The sequence below is a fragment of the Aquarana catesbeiana genome, linkage group LG13 (genome assembly GCF_042186555.1).
Source record: "Aquarana catesbeiana isolate 2022-GZ linkage group LG13, ASM4218655v1, whole genome shotgun sequence".
NCBI classification, from domain to species: Eukaryota; Metazoa; Chordata; class Amphibia; order Anura; family Ranidae; genus Aquarana; species Aquarana catesbeiana.
The window spans coordinates 222,028,118-222,046,131 of record NC_133336.1 but is presented as its reverse complement, the minus strand read 5'-3'; the positions used below and the strand labels follow the sequence as shown (position 1 = coordinate 222,046,131).

The window sequence follows — 18,014 nt, the reverse complement described above, 5'->3', positions numbered from 1 at the left end:
AAAAAAAAAAGGGTTAAAAGAAAAGGCAATTCAAAGCTCCTTTTACAGGTGACACCATCCAGATCAACGTCACCTCTTTAGGTATGAAGGTTCCATGGTCTCCATACTAGTGAGCTAAAAAATAAAAAACTTTTCTAGACTTCTGTAACCAAAATTAAAAGCTCTGTTCACAAAAATCCAGGATGGAAAGCATACCACCCCTTTAAGACTTACCCATAAGATTTTGTAAATGGTGCACGGATTTCCAGAAAGGCAGCCGGACACAGACAGACTTGTAAAGTGTTTAATGATTGTTCAACAGTAATAAACACCGCGGCTACAAAACCTGACAATATCCTATATACTGCCAAAAGACGAGACGCCGATTGTCAACAGCGGTCCCGTCCTGAGAACGGCCGAGGGCCCATACACACTGGCCAGCGCACAACGAACGCTACAACAAGAACCCTGCGATGTGGTGCACCAATCAATGGGCCACCTTTCCCGCAATGCAACAGACCAGTGTGAATGGGCCCCCGACAGGCCACGTTTGGAATCTGGAGGGCAGTGATAAAAGATCTGTCCGCGGAGGAGACAGGCGGCGTTGTGTCCCGTCGCCGTACATTCAGTCAATAATAAAATACTTGAAAACAAAAACCAGTTCTAAGTATCAAAAAAAGTAAAAGGAACTCTAAAACGAGGTGATGAGCCGGTTGGCTGCCGTTTTTTTTGTCTCCGGCAGAGGCTGGTAAGAATTCAGTTCTTTAAATAAAAAGCTGGTCGGTCAGTCGTTGGTTTCAGGGTCCGCCTGAGCCATGTAGGCGTCCAGCTCGGCGTCCAGGTGGCCTTTAGTCTTGGACATGTAGGCGTCCAGCTGGTTGTCAAGCTGCTCGCGGGTCAGTGCTGGGCGTGGGGCTCCCCTTCCTCTACTGCGGCCTCGTCCTCGACCAAACCCTCCTCTGCCCCGAGCAATGACACCGCCACGGCCTGAGGACAAAAGGAAGAGATATTAGAACACTGAAGGTACAAATACACAATCTAGGAGGTTAGGCATCATTTATGGGGTTCCCTTGGATTCCTAGCAGGCTTCATTTATGGGGTTCCCTTTGATTCCTACCAGGCTTCATTTATGGGGTTCCCTTTGATTCCTACCAGGCTTCATTTATGGGGTTCCCTTGGATTCCTACCAGGCTTCATTTATGGGGTTCCCTTGGATTCCTAGCAGGCTTCATTTATGGGGTTCCCTTGGATTCCTACCAGGCTTCATTTATGGGGCTGCCTAGAATTCCTACCAGGCTTCATTTATGGGGTTCCCTTGGATTCCTACCAGGCTTCATTTATGGGGATCCCTACCGGGCTTCATATATGGGGTTCCCTTGGTTTCTTACTGAGATTCATTTATGGAGTTCCCTTGGATCCATACTGGGCTTCATTTAGGGGGATCCCTTGGATTCCTACCAGGCTTCATATATAGGGATCCCTATCAGGCTTCATTTATGGGGTTCCCTTGGTTTCTTACTGAGCTTCCTTTATGGGGTTTCCTAGGCTTCCTAGCAGGCTTTTATAGGGTTTCCTAGCAGGCTTTTATGGGGTTCCCTTGGATCCCTAGGTTTCCTACAAGGCTTTATTTATGGGGCTCCCTTGGATCCCTACCAGGCATTTATTTGGTAGGAATCTACATGTGGATTCTTAACACTCATGTAATGTCCCCTTCTGAAACTAGAGGAGCCCAAAAATTCAGTAAAGACAAGTACACTTCATAGTGCCAAATCTGAACCTGGCCACCCTCAAGTGGTGTGATGAAGGAACAAGTGTACCAACCTCTTCCTCCAGGACCTCCACGGTTCATGAGTCCCCCTCTGGGCCCTCCTCTTCCAGCCATGCCACGTCCTCGCAGCCCACCTCTCCTCATTCCCATTCTTGGAGAACCGCCACGGCCTCGGAGGTTTTGCCCTGCACAGAAAATAAATAAAAAATAGCGGTCAGCCATTGCAAAAAGCTCTCCATTAGGTATGAATATCGGCCAAATCCAACCGACCTCTCATGCTCATTGCGCCTCTTGGCATTCCTCTACCTCCCCGGCCGCCCCTCATCATGCCTCTCTGGGAGCCCCGCATTCCTATACCGCCTCCTCTCATCCCGCCGACTCCACGCTGGAGGTTCCCCACCGGTCTCCCCAACCGGGCCTGGATGTTGCTCTTGCCGAGCCGCTGCTTCAAGCTCTGTCAGGACAGGGAGGGAAAAAAATGAAATTAAAGGATGTCCCTACGTTAAAGAGGCGGAGCCAACAAGCATCTTGCAGGATATATAATAAAAGACAACACAGGGAAAAGGAAACTTCTTTCCAGGCTACCCATTGAAAATAGCCCCCACACAACAATATTTGAAGGGGACCAGGCTCTTCATCCAAAGTCCACTTTGTGAATGTGGCCCCCCTCCCAAAACACAACATTTACCCCCCCCACCCCCCCCCAAAAAAAAAAAAAAAAAAAGGCGATGCCATCCTCTTGCTGACAAGATACCTGGGAATGCCGAGTAGCAAATCTTGCAAGGTGACGATCCTGCACTGCACTACGTCTTCCTGGGCTACTCAACATTCTTCAAGAGCTGGTCGGATAGAGGATGACCTCACTCTCACCTAGTTGCAGTAAATATCGGTGTGGCATGACATATGGTAAACATGTGGACTTCGTTTAGGTAAATAAAGCTCAAAGTGCCTAGAACTGCCCTTGGACAGTGCCTGCCGTGATAGACAATCCTCCCTTACAATGCAAACCATCTGACCAATGCCTCGGCACTTGTGACAAAACTGATCCTCGAGTTCAGAAGAGGTCCAAGGAATTGAGTTGTGGGATTTAGAACCTTCCACAGTAATTCGCAGCACACTTTTTTTAAGTACATCTACTACTTGGATCTAAAGTCCCCCCCCCCCCAAGGCTAAGGGCCCAGTCCACCCCCCAGAGCCCCAAGGCTAAGGGCCCAGTCCACCCCCCAGAGCCCCAAGGCTAAGGGCCCAGTCTCCCCCCCCCCCAGCCCCAAGGCTAAGGGCCCAGTCTCCTTCCTCCCCCCCCCAGAGCCCCAAGGCTAAGGGCCCAGTCTCCTCCCTCCCCCCCCCCAGAGCCCCAAGGCTAAGGGCCCAGTCTCCTCCCTCCCCCCCCCCAGAGCCCCAAGGCTAAGGGCCCAGTCTCCTCCCTCCCCCCCCAGAGCCCCAAGGCTAAGGGCCCAGTCTCCTCCCTCCCCCCCCCCCCCCGAGCCCCAAGGCTAAGGGCCCAGTCTCCTCCCTCCCCCCCCCCCCCCGAGCCCCAAGGCTAAGGGCCCAGTCTCCTCCCTCCCCCCCCCCTCCCCCCAAGGCTAAGGGCCCAGTCTCCTCCCTCCCCCCCCCCAGAGCCCCAAGGCTAAGGGCCCAGTCTCCTCCCCCCCCCCCCCCCCCAGAGCCCCAAGGCTCAGGGCCCAGTCTCCTCCCTCCCCCCCCCAGAGCCCCAAGGCTAAGGGCCCAGTCTCCTCCCTCCCCCCCCCAGAGCCCCAAGGCTAAGGGCCCAGTCTCCTCCCTCCCCCCCCCCAGAGCCCCAAGGCTAAGGGCCCAGTCTCCTCCCTCCCCCCCCCCAGAGCCCCAAGGCTAAGGGCCCAGTCTCCTCCCTCCTCCCCCCCAGAGCCCCAAGGCTAAGGGCCCAGTCTCCTCCCTCCCCCCCCCCAGAGCCCCAAGGCTAAGGGCCCAGTCTCCTCCCCCCCCCCCCCAGAGCCCCAAGGCTAAGGGCCCAGTCTACCCCCCCCCAGAGCCCCAAGGCTAAGGGCCCAGTCTACCCCCCCCCAGAGCCCCAAGGCTAAGGGCCCAGTCTACCCCCCCCCCCCAGAGCCCCAAGGCTAAGGGCCCAGTCTACCCCCCCCCCCCGAGCCCCAAGGCTAAGGGCCCAGTCTACCCCCCCCCCCCAGAGCCCCAAGGCTAAGGGCCCAGTCTACCCCCCCCCCAGAGCCCCAAGGCTAAGGGCCCAGTCTACCCCCCCCCCCAGAGCCCCAAGGCTAAGGGCCCAGTCTACCCCCCCCCCCAGAGCCCCAAGGCTAAGGGCCCAGTCTACCCCCCCCAGAGCCCCAAGGCTAAGGGCCCAGTCTACCCCCCCCCAGAGCCCCAAGGCTAAGGGCCCAGTACCCCAGTACCCCCCCCCCCCCAGAGCCCCAAGTCTAAGGGCCCAGTATCTTCTGACCCAACACCCCCCCCCCCCCCCAAGCCATGGCCCAGCCCAGCCTCCCCCCCCCCCCTTTTCTCCAAGCCAAAAGAAAAAGTGGAAAAGTGAGGGGTGTAGACAATTAGAGCGCTGGGGTGCAAGACCTGCGGCACTTACAGTATCTCACAAAAGTACACCCCTCACATTTGTGTAAATCTTTTCTTCTATCTTTTCATGTGACAACACTGAAGAAATGACACTTGTCTACAATGTAAAGTAGTGAGTGTACAGCTTGTATAACAGTGTAAATTTGCTGTCCCCTCAAAATAACTCAACACACAGCCATTAATGTTTAAACCGCTGGCAACAAAAGTCAGTACACCCCTAAGTGAAAATGTCCAAATTGGGCCCAATTAGCCATTTTCCCTCCCCGGTGTCATGTGACTGGTTAGTGTTACAAGGTCTCAGGTGTGAATGGGGAGCAGGTGTTAAATTTGGTGTTATCGCTCTCTCTCATACTGGTCACTGAAAGTTCAACATGGCACCTCATGGCAAAGAACTCTGAGAATCTGAATAATAATTGTTGTTCTACATAAAGATGGTGAACCTTGGCACCCCAGATGTTTTGGAACTACACTTCCCATGAAGCTTAACTACACTGTAGAGTGCAAGAGCATCACAGGAAATGTAGTTCCAAAACATCTGGGGTGCGCCAAGGTTCGCCATCACTGGCCTAGGCTAGAAGAAGATTGGCAAGACCCTGAAAATGAGCTGCAGCACGGTGGCCAAGACCATACAGCGGTTCCACTCAGAAAAGGCTGTGGTCGACCAAAGAAGTTGAGGTCACGTGGTCAGCATCATATCCAGAGGTTGTCTTTGGGAAATAGACGTATGAGTGCTGCCAGCGTGTCTCCAGACCTAAACCCTATTGAGCATCCTCAAACAGAAGGTGGAGGAGCGCAAGGTCTAACATTCACCAGCTCCGTGATGTCCTCATGGAGGAGTGGAAGAGGACTCCCAGTGGCAAACTGTGAAGCTCTGGTGACCTCCATGCCCAAGAGGATTAAAGCAGTGCTGGAAAATAATGGTGACCACACAAAATTGACACTTTGGGCCAAATTTGGACATTTTCACTTAGGGGTTTAATCACTTTTGTGAGATACTGTACATCCAAGTGGCCTGAAAGTATAGCGGGAGCCACGTCTTAACCACACATGCATGTATCAGCACAAAGGTGGGCCTTAAAGTCGGCCATAGAGGACTTCCATTTTGGCGGATACCTGCTGAAATCAAATCTCCAGGTATGTCTTCTATGTTATAGAGTAGGTGTACAGTAAACATACATCCTGACAGCGTCCACTCCTCTGCAAGCATACAAGACTTGGGTCTCCTCTTTTGAAGCTACAAACAAAATCTGACAGGTTCTCTTTGCTGCCCAGTAGACCTTAATGTTGGAGGACGGCCGCTGGAGGTGCTCACAGGGCTGGAGGAGAAGTTCCAGGACATAGGGCGGAAGTGATGTCAGCTTGAGGGTGGACCACCTATACATCTCCTCTAGCCCTGTGAGCACCTCTAGCGGCCATGGTTTTCCCATCATCGGTGGGAATGAGACACTACACAGAGTTGGATATGAGCAAGGGGTTAATGTACTCACAATGCCAGATGACCACATGGAGTTTGAAAGAAAGATGGGCGTTCCTGGGACAGAACTGGTTCAGCCATCATGGCTACATAACACATGGAATGCAAGTCCTGATTGCGGCCTCTAGGACGTGAGATGGTGAATGACATTAGAGCGTAAGCTCTTCTGGTGCAGAGACTGATGTGACCGGCGCAGTGTTCTCTGTACAGCACTGCGGTATATGTCAGAGCTATATAAATGTATAATAGTGTGTGACTGTGGGGGGAGGTAACAGAGTGTAAGCTCCTCTGGTGCAGAGACTGATGTGACTGTGGGCGGAGGGGACATTAGAGTGTAAGCTCTTCTGGTTCGGAGACTGATGTGACCGCCTCAGTGTTCTCTGTACAACACTGCGGTATATGTCAGAGCTAAATATGTGAAGTACCACACCTGAGTGGAGTAGTACCCCATGCAGATTGATCACCACCCCCACCGACCCTTCCTCACCTGTTTCAGCTTCAGAGCAGCTTGCACCGAAGGCCTGCTCTCCATCTGCTGGGCTAGTCTTCTGTTCCTGGCGCTGGCCAGGTGCTGCTGTTGCATGGAGGCGCGGACGTTGACCGGCATCATCTGTTTGTTCTTCAGCATGTTAGTAAAGCTTCAAGGTCGAACAAAATGGGGGGAGGTATTTAGATAAAAGATTTCAACAGACACTATGCCGTAACCTCAAGGCCCCCCACACTGGAGATGGCCATGATTTTTTTAAAATTCTTTTTCTCCATTAATAGGCGGCACTCAGGCCGGTGTAAGATCTAGCCATTGCAATTTCCACATAATGCACAGCAAATAACGAGACCTAGAAGATAGGCTGGGCAGCACAGTGAAGCAAAGGAGTCTAGGAAATAGGAGATGAAAGGGGGAAAGGGGTTGAGGACAGACAGAAGAGGACAAAAACGTGACAAAACGAGAGGAGACAGATGATGACCACAGAAGAACAGGGGGATGTATTAGATAAAGAACAAAGTACGAGACCTTCACACAGAGAATGAAGTTGGTCATTGCGATAACACACCGTTATACGGGACACCATTAAAACAAACCTGTCATTAAAGTGTAATATAGAGGCCAAGTCTTACTTACACATGGCTCAGTCACCATCTTTATGCTCCACACAACTGGTGGGCCTAGCTCATGATTGGAGCCCCCAGCCTGGCCTATACATGGCAGGATGGAGCTGGGTTGGGGACCACATCCAGGAAAGGGGTACAATCCTAGGCAGACCTACGGGATAAGTATAGAGAGGGGGACCTCATACTCTTGGCCACACAGGGTCGGTGGCCAGGGGACCTCAGATGGTCAGGGGTCCACAGACTCTTGGCCACACAGGACTGACAGCCAGGGGTTCACAGACACTTGGCCTGGGGTTCCCCTGACTCTTGGCCAGAGTTGATGGTCGGTGTCCAGATTCTTGATCAGTGTTTCTCAATTCCAGTCCTCAAGGCGCACCAACAGGCCATGTTTTCAGACTTTTCATTATTTTGGACAGTTGATTTGATCAGCAATTACTGCCTTAGTAATTACCACAGCCGTTTCACCTGAGGGAAACCCTAAAAACCATGGACCTGTTGGTGCACCTCAAGGACTGGAATTGAGAAACACTGGTCTTGATCATATAGGTTTGATGGTGAGGGTCCTCAGACTGTCGTATAGGGTGTATTGTGACTTTAACCACGTTTTGGGTATTGGGTTTTTTTAAAGTGACAAGAAACTAGTCATATGAGGGATGGTTTCACTTCACCTTCTCAGGCCCAAAGCTGTAGAGGAAGACTAAGCTGTACTGAGTGAGGGGCCTGTCGGCTTAATTACCTCCATAGCACATATGATGGCATCACTTGAACAAAATGGAGAGACTGTAATGCACGATAGCCAAGATGACTCTTGGCTTTATAAGGTTGAAGGTCAGGGGGTCCACAGACTCTTGGCCTCATAGGGTAAAAGGTCCACAAACTCTCTGCTGTACTGAATGGATGGTTGGGATCCAGAGTCTTGACTGTATGGAATTTATGATTAGGGTCCACAGACTCTGGGCCTTATAGGGTTGATGGTCAGGGGGTCCACAGACTCTGGGCCTTATAGGGTTGATGGTCAGGGGGTCCACAGACTCTGGGCCTTATAGGGTTGATGGTCAGGGGGTCCACAGACTCTGGGCCTTATAGGGTTGATGGTCAGGGGGTCCACAGACTCTGGGCCTTATAGGGTTGATGGTCAGGGGGTCCACAGACTCTGGGCCTTATAGGGTTGATGGTCAGGGGGTCCACAGACTCTGGGCCTTATAGGGTTGATGGTCAGGGGGTCCACAGACTCTGGGCCTTATAGGGTTGATGGTCAGGGGGTCCACAGACTCTGGGCCTTATAGGGTTGATGGTCAGGGGGTCCACAGACTCTGGGCCTTATGGGGTTGATGGTCAGGGGGTCCACAGACTCTGGGCCTTATGGGGTTGATGGTCAGGGGGTCCACAGACTCTGGGCCTTATGGGGTTGATGATCAGGGGTCCACAGACTCTGGGCCTTATGGGGTTGATGGTCAGGGGGTCCACAGACTCTGGGCCTTATGGGGTTGATGGTCAGGGGGTCCACAGACTCTGGGCTTTATGGGGTTGATGGTCAGGGGGTCCACAGACTCTGGACCTTATAGGGTTGATGGTCAGGGGGTCCACAGACTCTTGGCTTTATAGGGTTGGTGGTCAGGGGGTCCACAGACTCTTGGTCATATAGATGGGATGGTCGGGGGCCCACAACCGCAGAGGAAGACTAAACTATACTGACTGAGAGGCTCATCGGCCTGGTTACCTCCATAGCACACATGATGGCATCACTTGACCAATGAAATTGAGACACCGCAATGCAGGATGGGAAGGCAGCAGGGAGAGACCATTGAGGTGGGATGGTGAGAGGGAAGCAGTAGAGTGAGGCGCAAGCTGGGGGAGGAGCGAGCAGACACAGCAACACAATTGCCTCTTACAAGACCCCAGAGTGTGGTCAGAGGGTCTCAGGGCAGGGAGGGTGACCCGCCATCATGCCTCTTACAGTACCGGCCACACGGAGTGCGCCAGCCCCGGACACACCAGCGGGTTATCAGCAGCACAGGTAACATGCTACCAGGCTGCAGCCAGAAGTGGAACCATATACAACATGGAGTATATAGAGAGGGGGGGTGGGAGGCTGGCTAGAGGCCCCCCCACTGTGTGATGACCCAACGCTACACACTTTACTCCTCACACACACAGTGTACCACCGCTGCCACGTCTGGGCGCCCCGCTCTTATGTAGGGAGGAGCCGGGGTAGGTGGGGCCCTCGGAGGGGCTCTGATTGGGTACTTTGTATACATTGGAATGTTACAGTGCAGAGGGTGTTCCTCACCGCTCGTTCAGGGACAGCTTGGTGGTGCTCTTTAGTACAACTTTAGATGCAGCCGGAGTGGCCATCTCTCCTCCTGGATCTCCTGCAAGACACAACGGGAGAGACGGCTTACTATGGACACCTACCTCCAGATACCCACCTACCCCTGAAAAACACAATGAGAGACTGCTTACTATGGACACCTACCTCCCAGATACCTACCTACCCCCAAGACACAATGAGAGAGACTGCTTATTATGGACAACTATCTCCCAGATACCTACCTACCCCCAAGTCAATGAGAGAGACTGCTTACTATGGACACCTACCTACCCCCCGAAACACACAAGAGAGACTGCTTACTATGGACACCCATCTCCCAGATACCTACCTACCCCCAAGACACAACGAGACTGCTTATTATGGACACTTACCTCCCAGATACCTACCTAGCCCCAAGACACAATGAGAGAGACTGCTTATTATGGACAACTATCTCCCAGATACCTACCTACCCCCAAGTCAATGAGAGAGACTGCTTACTATGGACACCTACCTACCCCCAAGACACAACGAGACTGCTTACTATGGACACCTATCTCCCAGATACCTACCTACCCCCAAGACACAACGAGACTGCTTATTATGGACACTTACCTCCCAGATACCTACCTAGCCCCCGAAAAACACGAGAGAGACTGCTTACTATGGACACCCACCTCCCACAGATATCTACCTACCCCCCCAAAAGATATGAGAGAGAATGCCTACTATGGACACCTACCTACCTCCCGCCTGCAAGACACAACAAGAGAGACTGCTTACTATGGACACCTACCTCCCAGATACCTACCTACCCCCAAGACACAAAGACTGCTTACTATGGACACCTACCTCCCAGATACCTACCTACCCACCCCCGCCTGCAAGACAGAGAGAGTGCTTACTATGGACACCTACATCCCAGATACCTACCCCCACAAGACACAATGAGAGACTGCTTACTATGGACACTTACCTCCCAGATACCTACCTACCCTCACAAGACACAAAGAGAGACTGCTTACTATGGACACTTACCTCCCAGATACCTACCCTCACAAGACACAAAGAGAGACCGCTTACTATGGACACCTACCTCCCAACTCCCACAGACACCTACCTACCCCCAAAAGACAACGGGAGACTGCTTAATATGGACACCTAGCTCCCGCCTGCAAGACCGAATGAGAGAGCATGCTTACCATGGACACCGACCTTCCAGATACCTACCCACCCTCAAGACAGAACGGGAGAGGCTGCTTACTATGGACACCTAAATACCAACCCACCCCCCGCACACAGACACCTACCTACCACCCAAAAGACAACGGGAGACTGCTTACTATTGGACACCTAGCCCCACAGATATCTACCTACCCCTACCTTACCTACAAGACACGAGAGACTGCTTACTACGGACATCTACCTCCCAGAGATACCTACCATACCCCACAAAACACAAAGAGAGACATTCCCCCCCTCCCCCTGTACATGACACCTACTCATCCCCCCCCCCCCCCGCACACACCTACCCCTGACTGATATATATACCCCCCCCCTTCTGCACAGACACCTACCCGCCCTAACATATGTACCCCCAAACACAGATACCTACCACCGACATATGTACCCCCCCACTGTCCCCTGTACAGACACCTACATGAATACTCCACCAATCTAATGTACCCCCATCCCTTATACAGTATGTGACAAAAGTAAGTACACCCCTCAGTCACATTCTTGTAAATCTTTTCTTCTATCTTTTCATGTGACAACACTGAAGAAATGACACTTGTCTACAATGTAAAGTAGTGAGTGTACAGCTTGTATAACAGTGTAAATTTGCTGTCCCCTCAAAATAACTCAACACACAGTCATTAATGTCTAAACCGCTGGCAACAAAAGTCAGTACACCCCTAAGTGAAAGTGTCCAAATTGGGCCCAATTAGCCATTTTCCCTCCCCCGGTGTCATGTGACTCGTTAGTGTTACAAGGTCTCAGGTGTGAATGGGGAGCAGGTGTGTTAAATTTGGTGTTATCGCTCTCACTCTCTCATACTGGTCACTGGAAGTTCAACATGGCACCTCATGGCAAAGAACTCTCTGAGGATCTGAAGAAAAAGAATTATTGCTCTACATAAAGATGGCCTAGGCTATAAGAAGATTGCCAAGACCCGGAAACTGAGCTGCAGCACGGTGGCCAAGACCATACAGCGGTATAACAGGACAGGTTCCACTCAGTACAGGCCTCACCATGGTCCACCAAAGAAGTTGAGGTCACGTGCTCAGCGTCATATCCAGAGGTTGTTTTTGGGAAATAGATGTATGAGTGCTGCCAGCATTGCTGCAGAGGTTGTAGGGGTGGGGGGTCAGCCTGTCAGTGCTCAGACCATACACCACACACTGCATCAAATTGGTCTGCATGGCTGTCATCCCAGAAGGAAGACTCTTCTAAAGATGATGCACAAGAAAGCCGCAAGCAGTTTGCTGAAGACAAGCAGACTAAGGACATGGATTACTGGAACCATGTCCTGTGGTCTGATGAGACCAAGATAAACTTATTTGGTTCAGATGGTGACAAGCGTGTGTGGGGGCAACCAGGTGAGGAGCACAAAGACAAGTGTGTCTTGTCTACAGTCAAGCATGGTGGTGGGAGTGTCATGGTCTGGGGCTGCATGAGTGCTGCCGGCGTCTTGCCGAGAAAGGTCCCTCGGCGGATAAGGACCCCCCTGTACTGCGCAAGCGTTGCGCTTGCGCAGTACAAATGACTAGGAGCCGCCGAAAAACTTCAATCAGCTGTACACGGCGCCTGCGCCCTAGGTCCAGGTTCAAGCCCCACCATCCAAGTGGACCTAGAGGGAGAATAAAAAAGTGACGAGCGCAGCGAGGCCGTGCCCGAAGCGTGGCGAGGAGCCCTCTTACAGGCGCCGTGTACAGCTGATTTCTTCTCTATTTCGCTTCGGCTATTTCCGCCGGCTCCTACTGCGCAGGCGCTGAGCCTGCGCAGTAGAGGGGGGTCCTTATCCGCCGAGAGGAACTTTCTCCGCAGAACACCGGCACTGGGGAGCTACAGATCATTGAGGGAACCATGAATGCCAACATGTACTGTGACATACTGAAGCAGAGCATGATCCCCTCCCTTCAGAGACTGGGCCGCAGGGCAGTATTCCAACATGATAACCACCCCAAACACACCTCCAAGACCACCACTGCATTGCTAAAGAAGCTGAGGGTAAAGGTGATGGACTGGCCAAGCATGTCTCCAGACCTAAACCCTATTGATCATCTGTGGGACATCCTCAAACAGAAGGTGGAGGAGCGCAAGGTCTCCAACATCCACCAGCTCTGTGATATCATCATGGAGGAGGGGAAGAGGACTCCAGTGACAACCTGTGAAGCTCTGGTGACCTCCATGCCCAAGAGGGTTAAGGCAGTGCTGGAAAATAATGGTGACCACACAAAATATTGACACTGGGCCCAATTTGGACATTTTCACTTAGGGGTGTACTGACTTTTGTTAGATACCATATACCCCCCTTGTTTACTTACTTCATCTAATGTACCCCACCACCCTACATACCCCGCCGCCCCCTCTAATGTACCCCTCCTCCTCCTACATACCCCGCCGCCCCCTCTAATATACCCCACCCCCTCCTACATACCCCACTGCCCCCTCTAATATACCCCACCCCCTCCTACATACCCCACTGCCCCCTCTAATATACCCCACCCCCTCCTACATACCCCACTGCCCCCTCTAATGTACCCCACCCCCTCCTACATACCCCACCCCCTTTTTTAATATACCCCTCCTAAATACCGCGCCGCCCCCTCTAACGTACCTCACACCCCCCCCTCCTACATACCCCACCCCTCCTACATACCCCACCCCCTTTTTAATATACCCCTCCTAAATACCGCGCCGCCCCCTCTAACGTACCTCACACCCCCCCCCCTCCTACATACCCCACCGCGCCACACACACACCTCTCCCCTCCCCCATTTTCCACACCTCTTACATCCCCCAGCATGGCTTTCCTCTCTACATCTCCCCTCCCCCAACACCCTCCATGTGTACCCCGGATGCCCCATTACCTCTTTTCCCCCATTCCATCCCTCCTCAATCACTCAGCGCCCTGTAGTCGGGTATTTCGGGCGGAGGCCCTGTGCTCGGGTGTAGATTCGGGCGGAGGCCCCCGTTATCGGGTGTAGATTGGGGCGGGGAGCCGGTCAGACCTCCAGCTACAAAATGGAGTCAGCAGCTGAGCGCTTCTCTGTGAGATGGACGCGTCCTCCCCCCCGCACGTACAGCCCTTACGTCATCACGCACAGCAACCGCCTACGTCTCCGCCGCGCTTATCCTCCCGCCCAATCCCCGCGCTCCGGGGGTAGGGAGAGCGGTCACCATGGAGACAACGGCGCCATCTTGTGATTGGCAGCCGCGTTCTTTCTGAGGGAGAGCGGTGAGTGGTGGGGGGGGGGTGGGGGGGGGGGGGGGGGGGTGAGGCCATCTTGTGATTGGCAGCCACACCTCGGGAATATGAGGCAGACCACCTGGGCGGCCATTTTGTTCTGAGAAGTGGAATTGGCAGCCATGTTTGTATGAAATAAAATGGCTCAGGATGAGGAGTGTCCTCTGAGGAGGAAATGTCTCCCCCTCCCATATATATATATATATATATATATATATATATATACACACACACACACACACACACACACACACACTCACCAGCCACTTTATATGGTACACCTGTTCCCATTTTTTTTTTATTGCTAGAAAATTACTTAGAATAGAACCCCCAAACATATTATATATATTTTTTTTTTTCCGCACACCCTAGAGAATAAAATGACGGTCATTGCTATACACTTTTTTGAATTAAAAAATAAGACAACAGTAAAGTTAGCCCAATTTTTTTCTACATTGTGAAAGATAATGTTACGCCGACTAAATCGATACCCAACACTTCACGCTTCAAAATCGCGCCCGCTCGTGGAATGGCGACAAACTTTTACCCTTTTAATATTTTTTACAGGTTACCAGTTTAGAGTTACAGAGGAGGTCTAGGGCTGGAATTATTGCTCTCGGTCTAACGATTGCGGTGATACCTCACATGTGCGGTTTGACCACCGTTTTCATATGTGGGCGCTACTAGCGTACAGTGGGGCAAAAAAGTATTTAGTCAGCCACCAATTGTGCAAGTTCTCCCACTTAAAAAGATGAGAGAGGCCTGTAATTGTCATCATAGGTATACCTCAACTATGAGAGACAAAATGTAGGAACAAATCCAGACAATCACATTGATTTTTGAAAATTTTTATTTGCAAATTATGGTGGAAAATAAGTGTTTGGTCACCTACAAACAAGCAAGATTTCTGGCTCACAGACCTGTATCTTCTTCTTTAAGAGGCTCCTCTGTCCTCCACTCATTACCTGTATTAATGGCACCTGTTTGAACTTGTTATCAGTATAAAAGACACCTGTCCACAACCTCAAACAGTCACACTCCAAACTCCACTATGGTGTAGACCAAAGAGCTGTCGAAGGACACCAGAAACAAAATTGTAGACCTGCACCAGGCTGGGAAGACATCAACTGTGGGAGCAATAATTAGAAAATGGAAGACATACAAGACCACTGATCATCTCCCTCGATCTGGGGCTCCACGCAAGATTTCACCCGGTGGGGTCAAAATGATCACAAGAACGGTGAGCAAAAATCCCAGAACCACACGGGGGGGGACATAGTGAATCACCTGCAGAGAGCTGGGACCAACGTAACAAAGGCTACCATCAGTAACACACTACGCCGCCAGGGACTCAGATCCTGCAGTGCCAGACGTGTCCCCCCTGCTTAAGCCAGTACAGGTCCAGGCCCGTCTGAGGTTTGCTTGAGAGCATTTGGATGATCCAGAAGTGGATTGGGAGAATGTTATATGGTCAGATGAAACCAAAGAAGAACTGTTTGGTAGAAACACAACTCATCATGTTTGGAGGAGAGAGAATGCTGAGTTGCAACCAAAGAACACCATACCTACTGTGAAGCATGGGGGTGGCAACATCATGCTTTGGGGCTGTTTCTCTGCAAAGGGAACAGGACGACTGATCCGTGTACATGAAAGAATGTATGGGGCCATATATCGTGAGATTTTGAGTGCAAACCTCCTCCCATCAGCAAGGGCATTGAAGATGAACCGTGGCTGGGTCTTTCAGTATGACAATGATCCCAAACACACCGCCCGGGCAATGAAGGAGTGGCTTCGTAAGAAACATTTCAAGGTCCTGGAGTGGCCTAGCCAGTCCCCAGATCTCAACCCCATAGAAAACCTTTGGAGGGAGTTGAAAGTCTGTGTTGCCCAGCGACATCCCCAAAACATCACCGCTCTAGAGGAGATCTGCATGGAGGAATGGGCCAACATACCAGCAACAGTGTGTGACAACCTTGTGAAGACTTACAGAAAACGTTTGACCTCTGTCATTGCCAACAAAGGATATATAACAAAGTATTGAGATGAACTTTTGATATTGACCAAATACTTCTTTTCCACCATAATTTGCAAATAAATTCTTTCAAAAATCAGACAATGTGATTGTATTTGTTTCCACATTTTGTCTCTCATAGTTGAGGTATACCTATGATGACAATTACAGGACTCTCTCATCTTTTAAGTGGGAAAACTTGCACAATTGGTGGCTGACTAAATACTTTTTTTGCCTTACTATATGCGTTCGCTTCTGCGCGTGACCTTGGGGAGGGACGGGGCACTTTACATTTTTTTTTTTTCTTCTTATTTATTTTACTTTTTATTTTTACACTGTCCTTGGAAAAAAAAACATTTTTGGGTCACTTTTATTCCTATTACAAGGAATGTAAACATCCCTTGTAATAGAAAAAAAAAGCATGACAGGACCTCTTAAATGTGAGATCTGGGGTCAAGAAGACCTCAGATCTTATATTTACACTAAAATGCAATAAAAGAATTAAAAATAAATGACATTTTTTTTTTTTTTCGCAAAAAAATTAAAAAATGTCCCATTTAAGACCATTAGGCAGAAGTGAGGTTTGACGTCGCTTCCGCCATTCAATGTTATGGAGCTGAGCGAAGGCCATCTTTCCCTCACTCGGCTCCAGGCCGCAGAGGGGAAAGGACACGACCGTCTCCGGCGCTACCGACGACTCCCGTAAGCAGCAGGGATGACTGCATCGGCTCTCTCCCGCCCCCCATAAAAGTGATCTTGTGGAGAAACGGAGACCACTTTTATCTGAAAGAGCGCCGCTCGCCGTTGTTGAAAATACCGGGGGGTTATGGCAGCTAGCTGCTGCCATAACAACGGTATTTAGTGTCAAAGTTCTGACGCACAATGACGGTTAGCTGACAATTGCACGGTCGTGCGACATTGTACATGTAGCACCCTGGAGTTTAGGCAGGGAGCTCCTCACAAATTTACTTGCCAAGAGTAGTTATCTTAGTCGATTGATAGGGATCTATTGATTTCTCCCTAAGTTTGGCCTTGTTGCACTTTTCTCTTCTATCACTAGGTGGCCGGGTACTTGGTGGTACTAGATATGAGAAGGGCAACCCAAGGTCAAGTTATGGGTATATGGGGTATCTCAGCCAATGGGCAGGGGTTTTCTTGAATCCCTTGGCCTGCTGGGAGAACCTATATATTTGGGGGAGGTCAGGTGATCGGGGGTTCTTTGCCACATAGACGGCTGTCTGGGTGGATGTGTGTCGTGTTGCCCTGGGCTGCTAGGCCAGAGATTGGGCCTATCCCAGGGGCATCTGGCTCCCAGGCTGTCTGAGGGCCTATCCAGAAGTAAGAGAGCAGGGCAGGGTTGGGATTGCGGCTTGCAGTCCAGCCAGAAATGACGGTTCTGCGGGCCGGAGAACCTGTCGTGGTCGGAGGTAGAAGGGAAGCTGTCGCCACGAAGGGACCAGCCATCTTATTACCAGGGACCACAGTAAGTACCGGAGCAGTATTCTCACCGAATGGGGACAGTGAAGAATCGGGAAACTTCAGGCGGTGATCAAATCTGGGACCCAACCAGCGGAGGAGACGCTTGCAGAGCAGCCTTGTGTGTCAAGCCAGGGACCGAGCCGGCCAGCAGGTGTGAAGCCTGAGAAGTATCTGGACTGCCAAGCTAGGGACCCAGTGGGGAAGCATGGGTGATGCTTGAGGAAGATACCACCGCAAACCTTGGAGGAGCTCAGAAGTATCTGGAGTGCCAAGCTAAGGACCCAGCAAGGAAGCATGGGTGACACTTGAGGAAGATACCACCGCAATCCTTGGAGGGGCTCAGAAGTATCTGGAGTGCCAAGCTAGGGACACAGTGGGGAAGCGTGGGTGACGCTTGAGGAAGATACCACCACAAACCTTGGAGGAGCTCAGAAGTATCTGGAGTGCCAAGCTAGGGACTCAGTGGGGAAGCATGGGTGACGCTTGAGGAAGATACCACCGCAAACCTTGGAGGAGCTCAGAAATATCTGGAGTGCCAAGCTAGGGACCCAGTAGGGAAGCATGGGTAACGCTTGAGGAAGATACCACCGCTCAGAAACGGAAGTGGGAAGCAGGTACCTGTCAAAATTGGTCACCCGCTCCCTTATTGCTCCTCAAAAGTGCCAATTGTTCAAGAGGAACGGGGGGGGGGACGAGTCCTTAAACACTTGCCGACCAGCCGCCTTCATTATACTGCCGTAGGTGTACGTCGGGCCTCTTTAAGAACGATAGGGGGGCGCACGCCCGCGGCTGTAATGTCTGCCGGGCCACCCGCGATCGCTCCACAGGGATCTGTCAATGTAAACAAACAGA

General features: G+C 51.4%; 1 protein-coding gene across 1 annotated transcript; it reads right to left on the bottom strand.

Moving 5' to 3' along the window:
* Window positions 1-269: 269 nt before the first annotated feature.
* CHTOP (chromatin target of PRMT1) lies at window positions 270-13,528 on the bottom strand. Its single transcript, XM_073609142.1, has 6 exons — window positions 13,296-13,528; window positions 9,181-9,262; window positions 6,268-6,418; window positions 2,018-2,201; window positions 1,801-1,932; window positions 270-966 (listed from the first exon to the last, which is right to left on the bottom strand). The coding sequence occupies exons 1-6, from the start codon at window positions 13,312-13,314 to the stop codon at window positions 764-766; spliced, it is 771 nt and encodes a 256-aa protein (XP_073465243.1). The 5' UTR covers window positions 13,315-13,528; the 3' UTR covers window positions 270-763.
* Window positions 13,529-18,014: the final 4,486 nt, after the last annotated feature.